General features: G+C 44.9%; 1 protein-coding gene across 2 annotated transcripts in view; it reads left to right on the top strand.

The window, feature by feature from the left end:
* Window positions 1–18,492: 18,492 nt before the first annotated feature.
* Window positions 18,493–27,546, top strand: part of RHOJ (ras homolog family member J) — a 63,946-nt gene continuing 54,892 nt past the window's right edge. The window contains exons 1-2 of one of the 2 annotated variants that reach the window (XM_072863828.1): window positions 18,493–18,878; window positions 19,026–19,247. In XM_072863828.1, the coding sequence (XP_072719929.1) occupies window positions 19,070–19,247 (178 nt within the window). In that variant the 5' untranslated portion in view covers window positions 18,493–18,878; window positions 19,026–19,069. Of the gene's footprint in view, window positions 19,248–27,546 lie in introns of both variants that reach the window. The other variant, XM_072863827.1, reaches the window with a different exon arrangement.

The raw sequence follows: 27,546 nt of genomic DNA, 5'->3' as shown, positions 1-27,546 counted from the left end.
AGGTCCCGTTGCTGCCGTTATTTCTGATTAATCCTCAGGATGACTCAAAATAGTTGTCATAATACAATACCATTTTGCTGCTTCTTCGCATGAAATCACTTGCTTTGCATACCAGGAGGGTAAACAGAGTACCTCTCCCTTCTAACGGTGGGAAATGAAAATCTGGGGAACCATAAAACTGTCAGTCTGGAAAGAGACTAGCACAAATTATTAAACAATCTGTTTATAAACACCAGGAGAACAATAAAGTGATTAAAAAAAGCCAGAGTGGATGCATCAAGAACACTTTGTACCAAACTCATTTCCCCCTTTGACAGAATGACTGGGAAAGGGGGAGGTGGTAGACGTTGGATGTCTTGATTTCAGTCATGAGAAACTAGGAAAGCATGGTTTCCAGGAGCATCTGCCTGCAAAAACATGTCCCAACAAGTTGTCCTCAGACCGACACCACATATTGCCATTGGGCTCCTGAAGTGGTCTGTCCTGTTCAATTGTACTCAATATTTCCATTAATCTTGTTAATGAAGGAAAGTAAAACTTCAGGAACATGCAGGTGGCCTCAATTAAGAAGGTCATACCCCCCAAGGAGGGCAGGACGTGAGTGTGACATCTGGTCAAGCAGAGGCCACAGACAAACCAGAACCAGCTGTGACGAGGCAGGGGGCAGGAAGGGCGATGCTGATGGGGAAGGGGATGCACTCCCCTACCGCGCTTATAGAGCTATGCCGGACCAGTGATGCATCATCAGCCACGTACCCCTATAAATATACCTGCTATACGTCAAGGTATAAATTAGGGTTAGCTGTCAACCTAACCTAATTTGAGATTAATTAGTGACCTAGTCTGCCTTTGACTAGCTTCTCTGGCACCCTCTGAAAAGGAAAAAAACTACTGAAAATAAAAATTAAAAAAACCAAGATCTCTAACATTGGCTGTTACTAAGATCTTATTTAGGTAAGACAATGTGTCCACAGCCCTGTCCCATGCTGTTATTTATTTCAGAAAAGTCAGCAATAAATGTATGACTGTATGTTTAAAGAAAGCAGCAGCAGCTGGTAACATTGACAAGCAAGCTCCATTTTCCTGTTATTTACTGTTGTACAGAGGTATTGATAAGAGAGCTAGAGGGAAGGCGCACATTTCTCTCCATCTGCTTTATTATACCACTGTAAGGCACAGCATGAAAGGTCTCTGTAGAGTCAAGTGGAGAAAATAATAACTAGGTTTGAGATAAGGAAGAAATTTAACTTGCACTTCTTCCATCCCAAACCCATCCCACCATACCTTTCAGAAAGGTGGTGTCACATGTAGAAACCCTCTGCCAGATTTTTTTTTCCTCCTTACCTGAGCCACAGGACAATTTGATCCCTTCCCATGGTGCCACAGGGCTTTCAGATTCCCTTCCTATTTTAGGGATTTATTAAAAACAAACTCAGTCAGATAGACGAGGCAGGCCGTGGGAAGACCATGGCAATGGGGACCCCTTTTCTAAGAGGGGAAACATCTGTCTCCAGGGAAGCTTCCCAACCTGCTAGAGCTCAGAGCAGTTCAAATCTCAGTTAAAAGGCTTTATTAGTGTGCAGGAGGGGGTGGCTCATCAGCGAGGGCTGAAACAGGTATCTGGGGTGGGATGGTGGAGCGGCACCATGAGTGAGCAGCCTCTGAGTCCCTCCTCCACCCAGTCTCCCCACGGGTCACCCGGGTCTGCATTCAGAGGTAGGGGACAAAAAGCTCTGTGCAGCCTTAAGCTCCAGGCATTTTCTATAAGGGTCCTCTGGGAAGTTTGTCTATTGGGGGAAACAATAGCAGCACGAGCTGGGACCCCAACCCCGGCCCCGCCTCCGCATGCAGGACAGGAGGACTCGGCCACTGGGTCTCCCTTGTGCGTGTCTGGCTGGAGGGAAGGACACCCGAGTTGTCCTGCAAATAATAAGCCTCAGCCAGCACTTTTGATGCAGTTGCAGTCTTTAATTATGCTTTTCAGCTTTCATTTTCCAAGTTTTATCCACGGAAAGAAAAATATCATTACCCTTATTTCACAGTTACAGAATAATAAAACTACAATGAAGCGCTGGAAAACATGATGAGACATCAGCTAACACTGAGGCAGGGAGCCACCCGTGGGTAACCCAGCATCAGTGCGAGGCACCGCTGGGGCTGCTCTCTTTGCTGTGCTTCGTGTCCCACTCTAAAAGGGGAGTAGCAAAAAAAAAAGCACTGCTTTCCCAAAAAGGACCACTCCCCATTTAACAGTCCTGCAGGCTGTGTTTGTGTGAGTAGTCTCAGGGAAGGTAGTGGGATGTCTTGTGTTAATATTACGACCGCATTTTTGCTTCATATATATTTTTCCCATGTTACCGATAACACCTTAGGGCACTGGAATAGGAAAAATTCAAACAACTCCATTTGCTTTCACTACTTACCTAGCTCCCTTATTCAAATTTAGACAAGTCGGTATCAGCTTTGCTTAACATCCATATTCATTTTAATTTCACGTTCTTCTTCCCTCACCCAATGTCACCTTGTTTGCAGAAAGAATTAAGCACAGCCAGGCCAAACAAGCTGTCGAGCAATGAAGATGTTTCTGTGCCTGTCACATTTCAAACTTGCTCTCACACACCGCAAAACCCACAGAAGGGGGATTACAGAAGAAAGAAAAATTAGCGGCCACTGCCCGATCGTTTGTTACAATCATTTCCTACCATCAGTTCAGTTTCTTACCCTCGTCATATTTTGATTAAGGGTGTATTGGAAAGAAAGGGAATCCTCCAGAAGTCCTCCTCTCTGCTTTCATCTCAGCCAGATAAGCTACAACAAAGGGAGCAACCATCTCCTCCCTGTGCTGGCATGGAAAAAATGCAAAATGCATCACTCACAGAGGATTGTTAAGCACCCTGGCTTAGGCTACTGCTCTATTAAAAGTCTTTTAATGACCACTAGGTGGGGAGAGAAACTTATTGTCCCTAAGTTCCTGGAAAATGTGTAAGCAGCGCGGTGCGTTCTCGCTCCAAACCCACGGTTTTTAACCTGACCTTTTCCCTCCCTCAGCTGCAGGTGAGTGGTGGAGGCCATGAACTAGATGTGACCAGAGACAAAGAAATCCTTCAGTATGATCTGCAAATTTCATTTATGATCTGTGGCTTTTCTGAGCTCTGTTGCAATCCCTGAGATATTGGATCTTAAATTTGTTGATGGTGCAGGAGTGAGTTTAATATTACACATGGGAAGTGTTGGGCCAAAGTAATTTTTAGGGGTAAGTTCCTTACTCAGAGATTGATTTGGCAGGGGGATTTGGGCTATTGTTAGTTTCTTTGGTTATTAAATAGAAGGTACTTAAAGAAAGAATTGAGTTTGCAACTTGAGAGTCCCAGGAGAGAAGGATCAAATTCAGAAAGTTTAAGGAAGATGGCTGAAGAGACACAAGACATGAAATATCTCTCCCTTTATCTCAGAGATACTTATAGTACCTATTTCCAAAGATTCAGTCATCTAAGCTCTCACTAGATAAGTACTTACAGGGGTGTCTGGGGTCTTTGGAGGGGTGGATCTCCCTAAGGAGGTATCAGTCATTCTCCATTGGCAACACCACAGCCAGACCCCCAAGTCAGGCACTTTTATGAATTGCATCCCACTAGCTGGCATGAATCTGTGCCTATGTGTCTACATGCTGCCATTGCAGAGTACCGTGGACCTTAGCAATGTTAGCTCTAGACAGCAATACAGGCAACATCAGGCTTCAAAATTTTCCAGTGAAGATAGACACACAAGCAGTGAGCTGATGAAGGTGCTCTGTGCTGCACTGGCCAGTCTCTACTCACACCCAGCTGGCTAGTTTAAAGCTAGATTGGGTCTGTCTCTACCACTCTGCATCATGGACATGGCTGCAGCATAAACACGTCCTCAGAAACCCAACCTCCTGGTATTTACTTTAGAGACAGAACCAGAAGTTCTCCTTCTCACTTGCAGTCTTAGCTGAGAACTACAACAGCACCCACAAACAACTGTGGTTGCTATAAAAATTATATCAGCCTCTTAGTCACCTTTCAGTAACAAATACCTTGAAAGCACTTGGCTTCAGTTACTGTAAGTTTCTCACTTCATGCCTGGTAGTAAACAACATCATCCTTCAAACAAGATGTGAAGGTTGCCATGGAGCTCCCAAATCTTTTCGGTCCAGGAGAAGTTAATGTTTCAACTATAACGTTTTGATGAGGATATTCTGTGTGGTCTTTTTTCTCCACATTCCCTGACAGAGGGATCATTACCTCTGACCAAATAAGAGATGTACTTGGCAACGACTGCACTCATCTGCCAAGTTCAGTGTAATGTACTTCCAAGAGGAACATCTGGCTCTGTAATTTTGTTCCTTGGCAATGCAGCTGTTGTCTACATGGCTGGCTACCCCTCTCTGCTGGCAGCTGTGAAACTGCATTGGGGTATGCTTTCAACACAAATTGCTGCTTTATGATGTCTGGATGTTCTTTGTCCTTTCCTTCATCCCAAACTTGCCTACACCGAGGAATGATTTTGCTTTGCAAATGAGTGGAAAGTGCAGTCCCTCAAATTACACCTCACTGCAAATGGAAGCAACCAAGGAAGAACAGCGGCAAGGGCCTATTTACCTACTGACCAGAATTAGCAGCAGGTGTTAGCGAGCTGAAGACCACTGTAAGACCACTTGCAGTTAACAGGCACACATAATCATATATGCTGTCCCCATAGGGTGTGAGAGAGAAAGGAACTCCTGTCTCAACTGCAAGCCATTTTATGAGATCTTAAGTGGATCTGAGACAGAAACTAATGAGTTTTCAAGAGAATTTAAACAGAAGATTTATCTGTTCAACAATAGTAAAAATACAGGATGTACAGATTTGGGGCCACCACCATTAAATCTGCATAGGGGAAATGCAGCATTAACAGCTACAGTGCTTCTTAAACACACACTGACCACTGACATGGTGTGTCACCTAACTGTCCAGTGCATCCAAAGCTTCTCAGAAACCATCAAGGTTTTACTGAAGACTCAGAGGATAAATATCATGGAGCAGTGGCCTGAGGCTAAAAGAATTAGAGGTTTTCATTCATGCTGGAGGAGAAATTCCTAGGCAGAAGAACCAAGGTATGAGCCAAGAACAGGTGAAAACGTGGGTAGTACGATGGATACCTTAAAGCCGCCTTCAGCAGGTGGGTGGGAGAAATGACCCTTGCAAGGGATGCATGAAACAAATTGGTTAATGTCATACGGCATCCACTGTTGGACAGAGGCTCGTACTGTACAACACGGAGCCACTAGATAGCACTGACTGATGCTTTTGTGTTGAATAACACCCCCTTCCACGCCCAAGGGGAAACAGAGGAGGGAGGTGTTTGCCAACTGAGCAACAAAAAGAGAAAAGATAGAAGAGGCTGTAAATCACTGAAGAGTGAAGAATCAGTATGGAGAGGACAGAGTCCTTGATTACAGCACCCAGTTCATGATTGGAATTTGGGGTAAAGTCAAGAGACTCCCTGTGAATGAAGAAGTATCTTATTCAAGGGTGAAAGGATATCCCCCCATGAAGACAGACCATATGCTGGGTGAACACTGCCACCAAATTGCATTAGGGTAAAGGAACCTGAGGCAAAACACCACATGAAACCAAAAATATACGTCCACCAAAAAAAGCAATACCCAAACTTGCATATACTGTGGCCATCATCACAGTGTCTGGCCCAAAGAAAGACAATCTGGGGTGCCTAAACATTACAATGCAAGAGTCTGCTCGTGCCAGAAGTGGGCAGAGCAGAAGCAAGAGCACTGAGAACAGTTTTCTGTGGAACAATGGAAAAGCTCATTTCAGAAGATAAAAAAATTCTCCATCAGCTAACGAATGAAACATCCCTTCATTTTAAGTTAGTTTACAGGTGAAAAGGCAGTGTCCCCTCAGGAACAGTGACATTAGGGGTGTTAAAAGTCTCCTACCTGCCTGTTCCCCAGAGGGCAGAAGTTTTGAAAGACCATGATAACAGAGCTCGGTAGCTCAAGGTGACGCAAATCCTTCTTTTAAATTGTAATGTTCCCACTTTAATTCTCCGTGTTTTTTCCATCAAAGAGTTGGAGCATTCCCCAGGATTCAAACCACAGTTGGCCTCTGACGCTCGGTATAACCTTTTGAGCAGATAAACCCACCATTTTCTGTCAGGTACAGCTGAATGTTTGTTACAGCTCCCTGGTGAGTTGCTATGAAAACTAGTGTCAAATTAATAAAAGCCTTAGGAAAAAATGTCAAAGGGTCAGACACTGCTCCATGTTTGGGGCTGCTAATTATAGAGTGGCAGGAGAGGCTGGGATATCACCTGCTGGCACTCTGCTCAACAGTACTCTTAAACCAGAAAATGCCTTCGCAGCTGGACGCAGAGGTCAGCTGTGTGAAGAGATAGAGAAGGCGAAGCAAATAGCTTGTTAGGGTTTGAAAGCCCAAGTTTTCCCCCCGCATCATAAAAACAAAGCTGTGTGTATCCACAGTGGGAAACAACAGCTGTGAGCAGCTGCCTGTTGCGAGAGGTAACCTCATGGTTATGTGAAATTGCTTGCCCGATCAGATCCGTCCTGCTCAGATGTAAATGTAGTTTCTACGCTGTGGAAGGAAGAAGAGGTGGGATGCGGTTGTGCACCTGAGAAGATCTCATAGCTATATTGTCATATCTTCTTGGGTTTCAAGCCCATGTTCATTCCACTCTTCTCAAAACCCAAAATTTGCCAACCTGTTGGTTCCCAAACTGATTTGTGTTGAATGGGAGCCAAGGCACTTGCCAGCCAAATAAATTCAGTCACAGGGAAATGTCCAGAGTTCGATTTTTCCCCTTGGGGCAGAACGGCTGCAGCTGCAACAAGTTCAAATCCAAGTTCAAGCCCAGCCAACGGGGACGGTCTCAACAGTGACGGGCAACAACAGGAGGATGAAAGAGCTGAACTAAGGAATGGCCCCTGTGTCATCAGATTTTCATTGCTTATGTCTTTACAGTCTTTGATACAGCTGGGCAGGGAGAGGGAATATACTTTTCCAAGTGACATTTCCAAGCAAACATCTCTGCTGTTATGGAGAGACTCAGAGGAGTCCCAGCCTGAGCCCACAGGTTGTCTGCCCTGCAGCTAAGTGGCACCTGGAGGACAGTTTTAGCACCTTATGCTCAGTCCTCCCCAAACACTGCAGAGTGACAGATCCCGCAGCAGGAAAATCCTATAAACAGCTAGTCTGGCTCTGGTCTTGCATTCGGAGCAACCTGCTGTAGGCACAGCACATGACTTGAAGGCATTTAACTTAGCAGGAGATAACCATTGATTTATGAGTCAAGGGCACGGGGTGCTATTTCTAGCAACACCACTACCTCACACATCAGCTGGACAACCCTTTCCCTGCTGGTTCCCCTACTGTCATTTGCACCTTTAGACTGCAAATGCCATGACCTGGGGCTGCTGAGTTTCCCTGTACTTTTGTACAATGCTGAATGTAACAGGAGCATGTTTCCACTGCCGTCTTCAAAGCACTGCTGAATGCAGATCCTACATACCAGCACAGAGCAATGGGAGCAGGGGCCACAATAACAGGAGGGCAATTAAGTTAAGATATTATGCAAACGTTGAATGAGAACACAAACCAGACCTTTTACTGAGATAAAAAGCACTAGTTAACTTTTTCCTTGTTTCCACAAGCACACGCTCACCCCAGTTCCATCAAAACCGAGGCAGGCAGTGACATGGTCTAGGGCTGAAAGGCTGTCGCTCTGCTATTCACAGTATGACAAGTCACAGAAAGATCTGTCACATTAAGCCATTCTCGTATGATTTCCCAATGGACTGTTTTCCAATCCCCCTTACCTCAGTGCAAATTTGGAAAAGGACTGATAACTGAACCTGGTCAAAAAAGTTGGGAAATCTCATGGGGACAGATCTTTTGAGGAGCTTGGCAGCTCCTTCTCTGGGAAAACCTATAAAGTAAGTTTCCTCTTTTTTTTTTTCTTCCTTTTTTTTTAATTTCTTTTTCTTTCTTTTTTTTTCACCAATAATCAAAATATGGCCCAAGATGGTCTACATGAAATTGAAAGAGGTATTGAAATGTGTGGTGGCGATCTGAGCTGTACTTCCAATCTGGTAAAAAAATTAACAGTGCTCAAGACACCCAAGAAAGAGGAGAAATGTATATAAGCACCATGCCATTATTCAGATGCTTAGTGAATTACTTTAACTGGGGATTATTATTTATATTATTTCTCCAGTAACTAACACGGCAAAATTGGTCTCAATGGCCATTTTGAAAGTGGATGAAGCTCTGAAGATGATCTACAGGAAGGATTAAAAATCACTGGAGCATTTCAAAGAGTGTAACGGTAGCAGGCTGAAATGAAGCATCTTATTCCTGATGTTCATTTGCCACCAAAGGAGAGGGCTCTTACCTGTGACAGTGTGAAAGACATAACATCTTCCAGGACTCCAGTGCTTTCCCTTCTCAGGTAGGGCTGAGATATGGCTGATAGACCTGCAGAGGACAGGAAGGATTGAAATGCTTTTGGAAGCCATCAGGTTTCTTTGCTATTGTGTACCTAAACAGCACCTGCTGCATGGGGCTCTCAGCTCCGCTGATGATGGTGACGAAGGCTGGTGGGCTCAGGACTGGACGTGAGAGCATGGCTGTGCTTCACCATCATCACAAGCTCTGTGGCCAAGGCATTAAAGATTAACGGCTCTGGAGGGTATGATTACGGAGTGGTTCCTGCAGCAGTGTTGCTCTCAGGCTGCTTGGATGTCTGAGTGGAAAAAGAAGAAGTCAGTCTGTGACAAAAGGAAGGCTTCACAGCTGGGTCCCCTGACAAAAGCCAGTGCAACATATGGTCACAGGGCTCAGATGAGCACAGCGGGCCCAGGGCTTTGGGAAAAGCTTTTCCAAGAAAAAGTCCTAGTGGGTGATGCCTACCGAGAGCGGACCGTGTCTCCAGATCGCCTGCATTAGTTAAAGCACGTAAATGGGGGCTGTTCTGCTCCTGTCACTGATGAGCAAAGTCCATCAAAGAAGTCTGAAGTTTAAATTACAGATGCTTATCAGCTGCTGGCTGTATTCAAGTTAGATCCTCTAATGTTTTGCTTCATAAGTTAAATAAACCCACTTGTTTCAAGACGTCTGTTCATTCCCATACTGTACTGATCCCCTCTGGAGAAAGGGCACGGAGGCCTCTGCCCAAAAGCCACTTCCACAGGCAAGGAGGAGAAATTACGTGCTTCTCTGCATATCCAAAAGTAGAGTTCATCCCAACACAAGCCAAATAATCAGGTCTGATGCCTGCAGGGTGCAAATCAGAGAGACAAGAAAGAGAGCGGATCCCCCTGATAAACCTCCTCGACATTTGCTATAACAAACAAAACCTGACTATTACCAAATATGTCATGAAGACAGCAAAGAAATTATGTTGGAGTCAAGCTCAGTCTATCAGTTCACTGGGAACTGATCCCAATATTATTTATCGTAGTTGTAGTCTATATCATATTTGTTTTGACAGAAACAATGATATTTGTGAGATCCTAATGATAGAAAAGTCATGATTTTCATTGTGACTAGAGGGTTCTGTACGAATCCTTGAAATATGCTGCACTGCTGGCCCTCAGAGGTGCATGTGGGAAGAGGCATAAAAAAATACATATGCATGGCACTGCATTGTACATTGAGACAGAGGAAGAGGTCAAGCTGCATGGTGCATCTGACCCCAGAATCACAGCGTAGCTGAGGTTGGCAGGGACATCTGGAGGTCATCTGGTCCAACCCCCCTGCTCAAGCAGGGCCCCCTAGAGCCAGTTGTCCAGGACTATGTCTAGACAACTTTTGAACACCTCCAAGGATGGACACTCCACAACCTCTCTGATGCATTACAGGACCTTTGACTCCAATGAAGTCAAACAAAATTGGAAATTCTTAGGAGTCAACTTTGCCGGTTAAATCTCTTGAGATATCATCATTGCAAAATACACTTTCATGAAGACAGCATGGTCTCAAGTGCTTCTGAACTAAGGAAAACAACCCACAGGGAGTCCTGCCATTTAATGGCAGACACTGGAAGCAAACCCAGACAGCTCTGAGACAGTGGCAAATGTGCAGCCACGCTCATTTTACATGAATGTGCCACTGTGGAAGAAGGGGGAGCAGGTAAAGGGAGCCCTGACCCTTAAAAGCTTCATGGGGCTGCATCACTTGATGCAGCAGAGTGCAGAGCACAGCACCATACTGCAGTATTTAACAGTCCCAATTCCCCAATGATACACTATACCTAAATTTCACAAATAGCCACTGCTAAATAAGCAGAGCTTCCTCCTGACACATGTCAGAGCCCTCTCAGAGGAGGAATGAGCCAGACAGCAATGAGAAAGAGGAGGCACAGATGGGTGAAAGAGTTTCTAAATCAGCCTGAGAGAGCCAGGAATGCCTACCGTGGCATGTCTGCAAAGCTGTGACTGCAGCTTATGCCACACACAGCGCAAATACATTAGCACAGGTACATTAACAGCTGTGTCACCTGCAGCAAAAGCTCTGCTGAGCACTACAAAGCCTGCGTAGATCTCTTGGAAAGCAGTGAGCTATATGCTTCAGAGAGCACAGGAACACATTTCCACAGCACAAGCTCAGAGCGCCCTGTGGCCGTGGAGCTAGGTGCAATTTGTAAACCCTTTACAAGAACTGAGGAGGGATGCAGGGCTGTGCTAGCGCAGTTGGGTCAGTAACATGAGCATCCACGGTGGAGAGGGACTGAGCCACCGGGATCTGCTGAAGGTGGTGGCACCTGGTTGTCCCCTTCGCAGGGAACTCCGGAGAAATCACTGCAGCCACTCCATGGAGCTCTCATCTACCTCTCTCTGACAGACCAAGGTACTCGATATGTGTCTGATGGCTTTTGACCACAAGAAAATCTTGGCATGCAGTTCATTAGAGTAGAAAGACTACCAGCCACTGAGCTGAGTTATCAGCCCATACACACATGCTCTGACCCCTCTTTCTCCCATGGTGAGCTGCAAGAAGTCCCTTGCATTTGCTGTGGCTGCAAAAGTTACTTGCGAGTAGCCAGCAGACACTGCAAATTAAGGCTTTGACTATTTTTCCACCTTTCCCGCCCCCTTCCATTGCATGTTCAGGCACTTGGTCCTAAGGCATTGACCTAATGCTCTAACCTTAGGCCTCATGCAATTTTGGGCACACATTTCAGCAGCCTAGGCAGGGTGCCCACATTCCTCACGTTTTACCACCACACCCAGACACCTTTAAAGCAAGAGGAGGATTTGGCGATGCAAATAAAACCTCCAATTGCTACAAAAGGAGCAAAGTAACCTGCTGCTGCCAGCACTCCTCCCATAACTCTGTCACTGGTGGAAAGCCAAGCTGCCCCTATAGTGAGCTGGGGGAGTTCAGACAGAAGAAAACCAACATGAAGATTAAAAAAAGAGTAGAAGAGTTTCCTACACATTTTCTCCTTTAACAAGCTCACTATGAGGTGAGACCAAACAGTTCCTTGGTGACAATCAGCAAATAAGTTGGTTCAGCTCTGCCACGGACCCACATCCTTCAAACGATGCAGGAGCTCGTCCCTGCTCTGAAGGTTAGCAGTATAAATAGACAGAAAAAAATCCTGTTTTACATATGAGATAAGGGCATGGCTTAAATGATCTCCTCTGCTTGTGCAAGTCTGAGCAGCAGGTTTGGAAACAGGGTGCTCCCAGGCCTCACTGCAGTGCCTTTGCCACAAGGCTTCACTGAGAATAGGCTCAGCAAGGAGCACTGCAGAAAAACCACCCATCACAACCTTGACATCCCTTTGCTTTCCACCTTGGACTCCTCCCGCCTGCCTGCTCCTGGAATGTGGAGGCAGTGCCAACTTTCTGCTTATTTTTGAGCGGAGGCAGAGAGGTCACATGAAGCACAAAAGCACATTCCCTCCCTGGAAGCAGCCCACTCCCTTCTTTCCAAGAGAGTAAAAACTCTGCATGAATGTTTTATGAATCAGCCGTGTGTTCATTTCAACGATAAAGCCAGCTTGGCAATTTGGCCTGAAAAGGGGGAAGCTGAAAACCTACAGATTCCAACCAGCATGTTTTTAGACATGAACTTTTTCCCCCGTTGGAGACATTACATTTGGTCACATCTAATTCAGGGAAGTTTCTCTGCTTTTACAGAAATTGCAGATTATGTCCCAAGCATTACTCAGAGGTGAACAAAACAGATTTGTCCCTTTAATGACTTCACTGAGTGGATGCACGCATGGTACTAATTGGTCACAATTTTGGTGCCCTCAGTGCAGCTTGATTTCCTGATTGCAGCCCTTTTACCTTCCCAGCAGTCCACTATCTGCAGAGGCAAATGCGATTTCAAGATGCAGAAGAGGCATAGATGAGGTTCCCCCTTGTTTAACCTCCTGCTGTATTGCTCGTCCTAAAATAAATGTAATTTAGAAAAAAATCCTCTATGGAAAACACCATAGGTAGGGAGGAAGAAATTGCCTGAAGTGATATTTTTCCCACTATGCTAATCCCAGGCTGAACGCTTACCTAAGTCCACTCCTCTCCACTGTCATAGGGAAAGGGGTAAACGGCTTTTGTCAGACATCAGCTCTACTCTAGGGAGAGGGAGAGGGAAGAAGATAAAAGAGGAGAGGAGAGGAGAGGAGAGGAGAGGAGAGGAGAGGAGAGGAGAGGAGAGGAGAGGAGAGAAAAGAGAAGAGAAGAGAAGAGAAGAGAAGAGAAGAGAAGAGAAGAGAAGAGAAGAGAAGAGAAGAGAAGAGAAGAGAAGAGAAGAGAAGAGAAGAGAAGAGAAAGGAGAAAAAATATTATAATAAGACAGCCATGCAAGAACAAAACCAGAAAGGAGAGAAGGCAGAGGCAACAGCCAGCAATTTTCTGGAAGGAAACGAGAGAACCCTGATGCAAATGGAAGGATGCACCAGACTCTGTGCCAGTGCACATATTCTACCATCCATAGGCAACTTTCACACCTCCAAGGAAAACTCATGCTCCAAGTCCAAATACAAATACCTATGAACAGAACAGCTGGAAATACAAACCCTGGACAAGTACCACCAGCTGTATGGATGGGTAAGTAACATTACTATCTACAGTCAGTGATGCAGAATGAACTGTAAGGTAACAAGCTGATCACCATCTCTCCTAGTTGAAAACAGCCCTCCCCATTCACGAACACACAAATACACCATGTGCAATTCTCATTATATAGCAGCTGTCCCTGGGAAGCAAGAGGGTACTCTGATGGACAGGACATGAATTGTCCTTTGCTTGACCTCATCTCCCAGAAGTCATTTGTTTTATAAGCTCATCTTTCCAAAGGGAAACCCAATGACACTAATTATATCCATGACAGCAGCATGAAACAGGGAACCCCCTGCTGCTGGCATGGACCACCATGGTGGTGGTGATGGTGGCAGTGTGACTGATGGTGTGTGATGGCTGTAGAGAGGCTTGCTCTCACTCAACAAGCCTCAAAGCTGAACCTCAGCACCTGCCCTTCAGCAAGCTGCCTCTAAAAAGGCTTCACACAGAGCACTTCCACCCCTCCTGTGGTCACTGTTAAACTGTTATTTTTCCTCCTTCCTTTGCTGCTTCTGCTTTTCAATATATCAAATTCACCTGAGGTCTCAATGACCACTTCACTGGGGTGGGAGGCTGGTGAATGGGGCTACCAGCAAGGAAGGGGAAAGGAGGATGGAGGGAATAAGGATAAAGTGCCCTCATTTCAATTATTCTTAGCACAATGTGGAGAGCCATACAGGCAACCCAAGAACAAAGAGGAGCCACCCCAAGGCTGCTCTATCTAGGACGAGGGGTCCAGGAGGCTCTTAAAGTCCCAAATTAATTTAACTGCAAGGGTCTGACTTACCATATCGTAGTTCAAGAAAGGTCCTTAATCTGATGGCCAGGGAAACCTGGTTTTGAACAGCACAGTGATAGGCTTAATATGGTTCTGCTATGCTAATTCCAATATTGACACAATCCCTGCCCTAAAAAACTCTGACAATCTAAACAGATTAGACAAAGGATACGAAAAAATGTGACAAAATTTGCCTGAAGTCAATATACAGTTCAGTAGCAATGCCGGAAACCTCATTCCCACATCAATGCTGGTAGGTGGAAGGAGGGAGGCTGGACAAGGCTGTTTCTAGCAGCGAGAGGTGGGGAGGAAAGTTTCATGGTAGCGCAGTCACCTTCAAAATCCCCCACCCAATGGAGCTGCCTCTTATGGGTGAGAATGTAGAGACAGATCTGCTCAGTTTAGGCCAAGGGATGATGAAGGAGAGGTTTTAGGAGGACAAGGCCTAAGGAAAGATAAAGGCCCTATCAAATCCAGGCGGTCAAGTCTCGTGAGGAAAACAGTTAACGGAGAAACTTCCTCTGACTTTGAAGTTTTAAGCTGATAAGGTTGCACAGAGGACGACCACTGCATTGCAGGAAGCACTGGGGAGAAACATGGGAGTGGCAGGGTTGGCCAGGGGAAGAGGAACAGGTTGCCCAGAGAGGTGGTAGATGCCCCATCCCTGGAAACATCCCAGGTCAGGTTGGACGGGGCTCTGAGCAAGCTGATCTAGTTGAAGATGTCCCTGCTCATTGCAGGGGAGGTTGGACTACGTGACCTTTAAAGGTCTCATCCAACCCAGACTATTCTATGATTCTATGAAGTAAGCAAGGAGAGCGTGATACAGCTTCATAGCCTTTTTTTCCCTTTGCAAGCCTGCAGAGAAATATAGAATAGCGTTAATTGGCAAACATGTTGCTCATTCCAGAACTAATTGACAAATTTGCAAGTCCTTCATCTCCTACAGAGCTTGCCAAAATTTCTTGCACCAGCCTTGAACTTGCTAATCCCCAAGGAAGCAGCTCCAGGGACTGCCCTGTCAGACCTGTGCTGATGAAGATGAAGCTGATCTTCCACAAAGATGTGTGGAGTTGGACACACTCTGTAGTCCCAGGAATAGATCTGCTGCCAGTTAATTTGTTAATTAACAAAAGGTCAGAGGCACTTCATCTAGAGCAGAGCTCTTTGCTTGAGAAACTTTGCTAGAAAGTGCCTCAGGTGACATCTTCACTCCACAGTGCTACTAGCACCTGCCTGTATCTATTATGGTCCCTTTTAGCCTCCCTTCTTGCCACGGTGGTCTTGGCTAGAAGCTTGTAAAACAGGTATGAAACAAACTGGGTTGGATACCGGAGAACCACATACATTTAAACAAGTTTTCCAAGCATTCAGACTAGTTGGGTTCACTTTGTTACTTCAGCCACATCTTCCAAACTTCGTGGCTTGGAAGCAGCCTGCTCTTACTGGATTTGTGAGATGGGAAAGACTGAGATCTTGTGAGCAAATCTGACCATTTCTAACCTGATTAGTGAAAGAGCAAAAAAGCCCTGGATCCAGATTAAATCTCCAGACCTTCTGAGCTTTGCTAATCATTACCAATAACCCGGTGATTTCCACGCTGGGGCTTGTAGGCAGTTCTGTTGTGCAGAAGCAGTCTTAGGGGAGCTGAAACTTGCACAGCAACTGCAGAAGGGTCAGCTCAACCTAAAGCATTGCCACTTGCAATTTGCAGGTCGAGAAATCTTTTGTAAAATGTAACAGGATTGTCTCAAACTTTGCTAGACTGCTACGCGACAGGACTGGCTGTTAATTCACACAGAAGATTCAGGGCCAACTTTGCAAGTAAAAGGTACAACCCCAGAGTAGCAGAGGGGTTAATGTCTCAGTCTCCTGGGAGAAAAGTGTAAAACAATGTGATTATACTTCGTTGTAATTAAAGCAGCTCTTAAGATGTTTCGGTCCAGCTGATCTGAATGATGCCAAATCGAGTTAAAGTAATGAGATTAAAGAAAACATGTTTTTAGTCCAGATATAAATCTTATTTTATAACTTCATCATAACTCCTCTGAAGCTGTACATATCATCTATTTAGGTAAAGCAAAAATGTAGCACTGAATTTGAGTTGTACAGGCAAGATGTCAGCCTTCCTCACCTTCAAGATAAACTGATCCTGTCAGCCTCTTCCAGGCAAGCCTTTAGATAGGCTCTAACAGTGTAGCTGCACTGCCATTGTGCATGCTAAGGGATGTAAGTCCTTTTACTGATGCATCTTAACTAAAACTGGTTCCCCACAAAGCTTCCCATACATCAGTGCTTAGAATTGGAAGGGTCTCCAAGGACCCTCCGGTTCAGCCCCTTGATAGCGTGAGTATCACAAAAACTAACCCCTTTAAGCGATTTTAGAACACCCTTTAAAAAAAGGTGGAGAGGAGACTAAAGTATCTTAAAGCCTCTAGAGAAACAGCAAGGGAATTTCATTTTTTAACTTCTTGCAAAAAAAGACTGAGGTGGACACAGTCCTGCTGAGACTTGCCCAGCTTTATGGTCAAAGCAACACAGCCCTGCTGAGCATGGAGGAATGAGCCATGGGGATTTTGTTGTAGGCCTAAATCTGGCCTAACTAGCATTAAAGCTTGCCTTAGCTATCGTATGTCTGATGTTGAAAAAGCTTGCAGATAGATTATGCCTGTGTAAAATGAGAAGTGAGATAGCTGTTGCTTTTGTCTGATAGATGCAGTGGGGAACTGAACCATGAATTATTGGAATTTTTTGCTTCCTCAGGCTCCGTTGTTACCTTGCAACACCATGCACTTATATATTTAGCAACAAGTTCACTATGTTGGTAAGCAAAGGCACAGGGGGTATCAGTGCACCTACCCAGCTATGTAATAAACAACAGAGGCACAAGCTTGGAGTTTGCCCCAATTGCAACAAGAAAGAAGCTTAAAGAACAAAACCCTGTAACACTTACTCGATGCCCCCCAGGATGACCCAACTGTGCTGCTGATAGTGGAAATGATCAGCAGAGCAAATGCTTGGAGAATGGTGGTTTAGGTACCCAGAGCTCACAAGTTTTGTTGGATAAACCTCAGCCTTGGGCTACAGTTTTGAAGCTAAGAGGATGCCACCTGAACTCCTAACTGGGGAAACCCTTTAGTGATGCCCTGTGACAGCAGCTGTGATGCTGGGCCTAACACTGCCTACTAAGATCCCTGTTGGCAACAGGGGGGAGGACATGAAGAAGACGAAGAACATGGGGCATGGTGCACAAATCACTGAATGGCCAAGACTCCTGATAAGAGATGGCAAACGGAGCCCTGGGGCTCTCCAGGTAAGCAGAAAAATCTTGTTCACAGATTTTATCCATTTACAACTCTTGGGGAAGGTGTTGAGAGCTGAGCCAGCATACAGTTAAATCACTGAAGAGCTCTGACAGACATGGGGCTTAGCCTCTGCAGGGGAGACTGTGAATGGGGCTGCTGAGCCCCTTCACTGCCAGCATTGAAGGATATGCAGTCTGGGGCTAAGGAGGTTCATTAGTGAGGTTGAGTTTGTCTTTACTCATGCAGTTTGGGGCTAAGACAGTTCCTTTTTAAGGTTGTGTTGGTCTTTACACTTCCAGGTGTGCGTCGCTCCAAGCCTGTGTGTGCTTTTGGGCATTTCTTTCTAGCCAGGCATGAGCAAGGCGGGGGAAGCGTTTAGCACCGGTGTGCTTCCCCGGCTGTTTCCCCCTTTCAAAGCCTCGGAGTCTCATGGAAGGGAAGTGCAGCCAGCAGGATGTGCTGGCCTGCTGTACTGGGGTTTATGTTAATGTCTGGCTCATTTCTGCTGGAAATTGCAAAATCTTTCCTGTTGAAGGAGCAGGGCGTTTGGCCCTTCATGTGCATATAGACTGTTATATAGTTAAACTGAGAGAAAACTTAAGAGGCACGTGGAACTCCAAACCAAAACAGATGAGAGGGCAGGAATCATACAGTTCAAAGCTGGTTTTCCACAGACTGCTATGCGGTGGTTTTATTTTTTTAAATTTTTTAATTCCTGTGACTCTTAATTCCTCTTTTTTCTCTCTATCTCTGTCTGTGTTTACATATTTACACTGGGGGGGGCAGAAAAATCCCACTTTTTCTTTTTTGGGTGGATGAGGGGAAATGCAAGAGAGACTTTCTGAGTGCCTGAATTGAAAAATCAATTATTTACTATTATTTCTAACAAAGTTCTTGAAAGGACTATAGACACTGAGAAAGTTGACATTAAACCCTACCTACCCACTATACCTCCTGTCTGCCTTTCTACCTCCCACCTTCCCCTCCCAAACGTAAGAAAATACCTGTCCCGAGATCAGAGGAGATCGCACCTAGGAACAACAGACAACCCCGAGACACCGGCACGGCTCCCAGCCTCCCGGTACTCTGCCTGCCCATGTCGGTCCAACACCCGCGTCTTTCACGGCCTCTCCGATATCCTCCTTGCCGGTCTCAGTGCCGGCAGCCCGGAGAGCAGCTCGAGCGCGGGATGGAGCAGGAAGCCTAAAAACTTTGGTCTGCAGAGAGACCTCTAGTGTTTTTCTTTCTCCATGTCCTGGCAGAGTTCCTCCAAAGTACAAATACACACAGAGCTCCCATTGTTTGCAGCCCTTCACAAGCCCACTGATCCTAATATGGAATTCAGCAGGAAACCCATGATTTCCTGACACACAGCAAGCTGGAGAAAGAAAGGAAAAACTCCATTAAAAACCTCCAGGCTCTCCTCCATGTTAGAAATGAAATGGAAAATGGAGTGGATTTAACAGGAATCCCTGATTCCTGCAGCCAAGCTGGAGGAAGGGAGACGCGAATCAAAGCCGCAGGCTGCTGATATTTTTTAAGTCGCAATAAATACTGAGAACTCTGGGGCAGGATGAGGATTTCCTGACTCGGACAAACAAGAAAGGACAGATCGCTTTTTTATTATATTCCTCTCTGTATATTTAATTTATTCACCTCGATGATTCTTTTGACTGATCTGGTAATTGTTAGAAGCGGCTGTGACAGCCTGGAAACATTAGTATGATTTCCTGAGTTTGAGATTTTGCTGCCCCCTCCCCCCCCCCCCCCCAACTCAGGAAAAGTCAATACAATCGCACTTCATTTTTCCTTCATGTGCACTTGGAAGTCCTGGGAGCAGCAAGAGCAGCGGCGGCGGCAGCAGCAGCAAGAATGAACTGCAAGGAAGAAGATGACAACTGCACTGATGGGAGCAGCAATAACACGAAGAAGATGTTAAAATGCGTGGTGGTTGGGGACGGTGCAGTTGGGAAAACCTGTTTGCTGATGAGTTATGCCAATGATGCCTTCCCGGAGGAGTATGTCCCCACTGTGTTTGACCACTATGCAGGTAAGAAAGTGCTTTAAGAGAAATTTAATTGAGAGCTGCAGGAGGGCCAGGAGGGAGGTAAGGGAATATCAAGGAGAGGAGAGGACAGTTCAGAGGGGATGCATGGGTTACTTCTTGTCCGGCAGTGTGATTTGGGCCTGGATGGTAGCCAGACAGCTTAGATGGCAGCTCATATAATTGGGGCAATGGAGGAATTATTCAGAGAACTTACTTGTTTGCTTCTGATTTTTATTTTGGTTTTGGCAAATAAGCAGCGTTAGGGATGCAATTAAATCCACTGGATTTTTGGGACGATAAATATAATTCAGCCTCCATCGATTTGTATTCTTGCTTTGTTTTTGAAATTCTGAAGTTCTGAACTTCACAGGCTGCAGTTATGATGAAGACTATATATATATATATACACATACATAAAAATATGTGCTATTGGTGATCTTGTGCCTCATGGCAAATGAAGCATAAATTACAATATTTATATCCTATTTAAGGAGTAATCTTTGAGAAAACCAGCATAGTCTCTTTCAGTGCTGCCAGAATATAACTGTCCTTTCAGACATTTGTTACTCGCTTTATAAATACATTTGAATACTATAACCTGATGGTAGGGAAAGCAGAAGTGGTGATTGGAGTACTTTATAGTGAGGGAATTTGTAGTATAAGAAAAAAATACGAACATAGTCAAGATCATTGATGATGTTCACTACATTGCTGTGCAAAACAGACCCACAGATTAAGTGCAATATTCACAGGCCTCTTTCCATAGCAGTTACTTACTTTACCCAGCTGTGTCCAAAGTTATCATGCAGATGGTGTGATAGGCTAAAATTGTTGCTCAAACTTCTGCTTAAATTTTCCTATCCCAAATTCTGCTGTTTTTATTCTCTCACTGCTCCCTTGGCTTATGGTTGTTGTTTATGAGATCCCTGAAAAACAGATTCTAGAAGCACTGCAAAACTCATTGCTTATCTTGCAACAGCAGTTGGAGTTTCCCTCATTCTCTCCCCACCTCCTTAAAAACTGAATTTTCATGGCGTGGCTTATCATAGATTTGGTATTCTGTAATGGGAAAATCTCTGTTTTCGTTCTGGCTTCGTGTCAGGTTTAGCAGATGAACTGGCCAACAAGCAAGCTGTGTAATTGCAGAATCTGATCCATGGAAATGTGAAGACCTTTTCCTCCACAAGAGTGGGCAGCGTCACTTCTAATGCAAGCAACACTCTCTTTCCTCTGCCCTTCCCACCAGATAGATAGATTAAATGATCTTTTTAGAAAAAAACCTTTACCCAGACAAGTTATAAGAATATTGCATGGTGCAAATAAGTACTTCCATGAGCCAAAAACCCTAAGGAAGCCAGGCTGCATGAATTTATGTCTTATATTGCAACAGCACCCACTTTCCCATGATAAGCTGATATCTGCTTGTCCCTTACAGCTTGTCCTTACAGCCAGCAATACGCCAGTCCCAGCACCCACTGCCCTTCAGTCTCTCCCATGCCCTGCGAATAACTCTGCGTATGGAAAAACTCATACGATAGCCTGTACCAGACCATGTATGCATCGTCCTGCCGGCTGGGTGGTTTTGGTGCGAGCGTGGGGGCACACGTGCACACACATCGGCACTGACGCCAGCCAGGCTGGCACTCAGCAGGGGCACAATTCTGAGTGTCTCTTCCCTATCCCGCCGCAGGTGACTCGCAGGGACTTGCTTTGATTTCATTTCCTCTCTGTCAGAAGTGGTAGAAATTGCCAGTGGCCTCAAAAGTTACTGAGGGAGAGGAGGGCTGAGAGAAGAATGGGAAGATGAAAAGTGTCGCTACGTAATCCTTATTTCCTTAGGGTGCCAGGTAAAAGCAGTATGCATGCACTTTTAAATCAAGCTACATTTTCAGGGCTTGAAGATTTAGACCTCTAAAATATCTCTAGCTATTCTTATTTGCCTTCTTAACTATTATAGCACATAAATATAAACTAAGAATGTTTTCAATGAGAAAGTTCAGAAAGATAAGGGAAAAAATAGCTCTGTATATTAGCATGCTATTCTGAGACATACACTGTCCAGCAGCAGTGGTCAAAACTAACATCGATCAAAAATGGAATTTCAGGTTTTTGAGAAATCTCATCATTTATTAAACCAATTTCACTACAAAACTACACACAGAATTGAGCAGTGGAAATTACTTCTGGAGCAGAGTGCTGGAAAAAAACCCACTCATAAAACATACAAATATTACATGGCATAAAGTATAACATAACCTATTTAAAATACTGTGGGTATTGAGAAAGAAAAGAGCTCACTTAGGGCAACCTTACCCCTGAGCTTACAGCCTTTAGGATATTCTGTTGCAACAGCCCTTTCCACATCTGTCTGCACGGCAGCCCCTGGTCAAGAGGAGAGGTGGCACGGCAGTACCATGGGCACGGCGGTACCATGGGCACGGTGATACCACAGGCACCACAGCACCCAGGGAGGCTTCACACATGGGCAGATCCTGCAAGGTGGTTGAGGCTCTGGAAAATCACATTTGAATTTACCCCAGGGAACTGGTTTGTCTGCCCCTTCCAAAACTAATGGTTTCAACTTTCCCAAACAAGCTGAAACCATTTGATTCAGTTCTTCTGTGCTGGAAATGCTCAAAAGCAATTAATTGCTGCAGATTTTTGCAAAGCTGCACTTTCCATTGAAGGTTTTTCACCCAGGCGTTATTACCAGCAGTGGTGTGTCAGCAAGCGCTTCCTCTTGCCTCACCGGGTCACAACCTGGTTGTGAGTCCCAGGGCGTTCACCAATTTCCTTCTTTCTAATGGAAAAGGGGCAGGGGGAAGCATTAAAAATCGAGGATTCCAGTGGTGATCTCAGAGCAGTTTCTCACTGCCGCGACTCCGGCGACTCAGGGGAGACAGTGATGCTATCCAGCCCAGCATTGGGAAAAGCTCCAGATGCACCGCTGCCGTGGCCAAGGCGTTAACTGTTCACGGCCCCGCGGCACCAGCTACGTTTACTTGCCCTGCTGCATTGCATCTTTTTAGCTGCATACCTGGGGCAGGTTTGAAAGGCACGGGTGAAACAGGTGAACGTGCTGACAAGGGTAGCCCAGAGGAAGCCTTTTCAGAGGTCTGAGCTCCCTATTAGATCTGTACGGTACTTATTCAGTGCCTTTCACATGCAAGGGTTTGAAACCACTTTATAAAATTTGGGCCCAACCTCTGCCTCTAGGAAAATCAAAGGCAATACATGGATTTCACCCAGGGAAGGAACAGGCTTCCTGCAGATAACTCACACAGCATTTACAACTCAGACACAGTGATGCCTGGGACGAAAGGCTGTTGGTGTTTCACCATGTGTGCAGCTGCACTGTACAAAAGTCCAAACCAGTTATTAGCTCCACACTAGTAATATTCTGCCACAGATTTCACCCACAGTCCACAAAAATGGATTTGTTCAGGGCCTGTTGCCAGGGTTGGGATGTGATGGATGTAAAGTAGGGTCAGCAGCAATGCCAGACAGATGGGGAAGGCAAATTTGTTATTTGGATACAAAACTGGGTTCTTTTGTTGGGTGTGTGGAAGTTTATGAGTCTGCTTATTTCTCAAGGCATTTTGAAGAGGTTTTGCTGGAGGCCAGAGCCCTGAGTAGGTTTCCTTACCTTTGGGGAAATTCCAAGTCCCACACTGAAAGGGTTTAGCCACCAGGTAAATGGCTATTTCTAGGGCAGGAGAACCAAAGTGGTATCCCAGTGACAAACAGGATATTACTGGCAATAACTGTAACAATAGGGACTGTTTGGATAGTGACTAGATGCTTTAACATGCTGGTTCCATTCCGTCTTTTGAACATCAAATGCTGATTTTCCGTGAGCAAAGGTCTCTCAGCCAGGGTGACTTGTATTGTGTCTAGCTATGTGAGGTTATAAATGTTTAATTAGGGCTGAGGTTGTACCAACAAAAAAATTCAATTCAACTACTAGCAGAGTTGGTTTAATAGTACCAAAATTAACTGGCTTGCTCTGTGAAATACAGAAGGGAGATGTGTGTTATTTGTTACTTAGGCAGCCACCAAGCATCCCATTTGATGTTCATGAACCCTAAAAAACCAGCAATTTTTAGCATGAAAGTTATTCAGCCTAAAATTTATATTCAGGCTTCCTAGAGAGGTGGTTGATGCCCCATGCCTGTCAGTGTTTAAGAGGTATTGGAGAAATGCCCTTAACAACATGCTTTAACTTTTGGTCAGCCCTGAAGTTGTCAGGGTAGTTGGACTAGATGATCGCTGTAGGTCCCTTCCAACTGGAACTATCCTATTCTATTCTATTCTATTCTATTCTATTCTATTCTATTCTATTCTATTCTATTCTAAAAGTGCATTTTTTTAATGTAAAAAATCTCAGTGACTGAGGAACAGTACAAATGCCATGCAACTAAGTTGGCCCACTGTGCAGACAAAGGTGAATGGACTCATTAGATGGTTGAAGTCTGAGGAGAAGAGGGTGGTGAGTCTTAAACTGTCTAGTTCAGGCATAGCACATAGATGAATGTCATACATATAGCTTTAGGAGCCAAAGTTGCATCTTTGGTAAATGAGAGAGGTCAATCCCTCCAAAGGAGAACTGCAAAGCATCTGCACTAAAGACAAAAAGTAGATGGCATAAATATGTCCCTCCCTCCCTCCCCTCATGTGTCAGCACAAACTGGTGAACATTTATAAATAGTGAATCCATTTGAAAAAAATTAGCAGTGGCATGTGATCAGCTAATGAATAGCATACAAAATAGTTCAACCATGACTGAAGCTCTGTAAATTAAAAGCAATATAGAAGATGACAGCCATTAATTACTCTTAGGAGACACGGTTTTTTGTTCTTTAGTGATGATTCAATCATCTAATCTGTCTGACTTTGCACTGAAGTGGGTTGGAGCGCTCACTGGCCTCGCAGAGCAGTGATCCCAACCTTGCTGGCCAGGCAAGCCATGAGGGAAGGGAGAGTCTTCTGCTCTGGCATTTTTATTAGCACAGGAGCAGTACTACTGCTGTTGTCCAGAGCAGTCAGCTTGTACCTGTGCAAACCCATAAACCTATTATATCCTGCCCGTATGCCACAGCGCTGATTCAAATCCCTGTTCCTTGTGTCCTCCCATGAAAGAGAGTGGTTGGAAGTGGGCTATCACTGATCATGGAGCTGCCCATGGCTGGCCCCTCTCAGTCCTGGGGCAGGCAGGAGCACCCAAGGGAGACTGGGACCACCCTGACACTGTCAACAGGCCATGCACCGAGCAGCTTTGCCTTGCAGCCTCTCCCCATGGGGGAGGAACCACCAGCCAAGACGTGGCAGAAATCAGATGGGAGCCATAACATCCCAAATTTCTCCAGCTACAGGCACAAGAGCACATCCGTCCACACTTCTGATGTGCTAGTTATTTTTAATTGATTTCTAATGCACACTGGTTTCAACCCATGTCTGTTTGCCATGGTGTGTAAGCAATGACTTAAACCCCGTACCATCACTTTTTTCCCCTATTGAAACTTCATTAGACAGGAAGAGACTGCCCAAGGAGATTTGCAATTTCTGCATGGGTGCTGCCGTGGGAGTCTTCACACTACCACATTCTTGAGACAGTTGTCTCCTATAAACAGTCTTGGTAGCACATTAGAGAAACCCTTCATGCAATGTTTGGGGTCATTAAACTGAGCAAGCTATAAATAGCACTGAAAGAGAGCTGTGATGTTTATTTGCATGGATGTTTGCAATCGTTTTTTTTTTTCCTTTTAATGTTCATCCAGTTTTGATCGTACATATTTGAACTTTATCCTTGAGACAAGAAAGCATTGACTCTTTTAAGATCTGGCTCTTTAAACTAGCAGCCACAGAATAGATATGTTCATTTTGCTTCTCAGGAGCTAAAAGGACTTCTCTGCCAATCTTCCTGGTATTACCCAGAATAACCCAGGGATCTCAATAAAACATTCAAGGTATGACACAACAGAAACCCACCAGTGCAATTCAAAAGTTTGCATGGCTGGCTTTTTTGAAGATAAATTTTACAGAACCACTAATTCTTAGGCTCCCCACAAAAAGTTTAATTCTATGATGTCCTGTGTCACATAAGCCAGAGGAGATCTAGTGATCCTCAGGCTTTTTCACATCCGGGAAGCCTAGACAGTCTTTATACTGAAGAGGTGCTTTTTTCCTGAATCGCCATGGTTATTCCACATTCAGATGAAACGAGCACCGTATACACCCCCAAGCGTCTTAAGACCTTTTCCTTCTGAAGGTGTTTTACAGTATGTGAAGACTTGAGATGACTATCGCTCATATCTCTCTTCCTCACACACATCCCGGTATTGTCTTGTGGGTGCACAATCCACTTGAAGCCCATGGAGACAGAGGTGTGTGCATGCTTTGTGATCCTATTTACTCAGGGCAGATCGTTTCTGCAGCCATGCTCTGAGTGCTGTGGTGACAAAGTCCCCATTGTCCCCTGGCACTGCTGAAATGCAGCTGTGGCTGGGGTGGAACCTGCAGCACCTGAGCTGCTTCCTACCTTTGCCTCTGGCTCTGTTATACAGCTTCTCTTTGTACTGTTGCCATTCCTGGTTTGATTTTACACTGACAAAAGCTTTAAGCTACAAAGAGACACAAAAGAGCTCTGCACCAACCCCTCCCATACCCACCTCCTGATCACTCAGGACTCAACTGGCAGCCCAGAAGCTGCTGCAGCCCGACGCAGAGAACTGATTTCTTCATCCAGTATCAGCAGTCAATGGATGTCTTTGTGCGTCAAGCACAGCAGGAGACAACACTGCACCATGAATAACATTTACAGTCTAAAAACTAGATGTAGAGAATAAGCAAACTACAACACACATCAGGAAGGATAGTGCCAGGAGTAGATGAAGCAGCCATGTTACTTTATCCAGACTTCTTCACCCTAAATTCCACCTAAGCCCCTCTGTCTACTATTTTGTATTAGCTATGTGGTGTTTGAAGGGCAATAAGAAACGCAAAGTATACTAAGCAAGGAGTTAGACCGTTTGAATGCGTATTGGTCATTTGGATGTAGAATGATGGGGCTTTTTTAAGGTCAACCACAGTCCTAAGGGAATGGGTTGGAAAGATGAGAAAGTCAAATGTCTTAAAAAGAAATATTTCTTCGCATGGTATGTGGTTACTCCAAGGAACTTACCACTGTACAGAAGTTACTGAGGACAAAATTTTAACAAGATTTGCAAAAAGGGAGGTTGGACCAGATATCGGGGAGATTGAGTGCTATCATAAGCTAATGAAAAAGACTTCTGCAAGAGATAATAAAATGTGAGCTGACACCACCTTTCATTAGAGGCTGGGATAAGACCTAAATTTGGTCTGATGAATGGCAAATTATCTTAAATCTGCTCACTGCTACATCAGAGATGAAGACTTGACTCCCTGGGCTGTGAGTTTGGCCCAATCCATCACTCTTGTACTCAGTACTGTGGAAAGGGACTTTTTGGAATGATTCTTCTGATATATGGATGGGCAAACAGATTTTGAAATTTTGCTTATGCAGCAATGCACTGCTGCAAAAAGACATGGAGCATGTCTGGAGCATGAAAAGGGTTAACAGTGGAAGCGATGAGAAAATGACCCTTTTCTTCTCCACTGCTCCACGACAGTCAGTCTCAGTCTTTCCCTCCCCTTCTAATCAGTGTAACATTGTAGGAGGTGATGTCAGCTGAGGAAACCAAAACTGAAACTGTGGCCTCTGGCCCTTGAAGGACAATCTCTACAGCTTGAACTAATAATCACATCCACTATCTTAAAATCAATAATTGACTCAGTACATGTGGCCAGCCATCCGCACCAGGGGGCAAAACCACTTACAGGTGGTGCCAGACCAGGCGCATGTTGACAGCCAGGCAGATGCTTTTCAACAGCAGATGCTTCACATGTAGGAAAGAAAAACAAAAACTTAGCAAAGAGGTCTAAGCAACCAAAATTCCTAGACATGTACAAACTTCTTCGTTTCTGCAGGATGTGGCAGTGTTTTTACTAAGTCATCGTTATGATGGCTCAGTTACTGGTTAAGTCAATGCAACATACCTCTACTAAAACCTCCTTCTCATTTTCTGTTCTCTTGATAAACCTTGATACCTTGCTGTCTGTTCTAGTGACACCTATCATTGCCAGTATGCATCACTGTGTACATTTTGCCCTGCAGGCAGTACCTTTCCTATGTTCTAACTTTCCAGTTGTTATGGCCAGACCTAATGACATCATGGAAATGGCAAGAGATGAGGAAGAGCAAACATATTTCCTTCAATTGTTC

The sequence above is a fragment of the Ciconia boyciana genome, chromosome 6 (assembly GCF_034638445.1).
Source record: "Ciconia boyciana chromosome 6, ASM3463844v1, whole genome shotgun sequence".
Lineage (NCBI taxonomy): Eukaryota > Metazoa > Chordata > Aves > Ciconiiformes > Ciconiidae > Ciconia > Ciconia boyciana.
The sequence above is the reverse complement of the archived record's forward strand: the minus strand, read 5'-3'. Positions and strand labels throughout refer to the sequence as shown.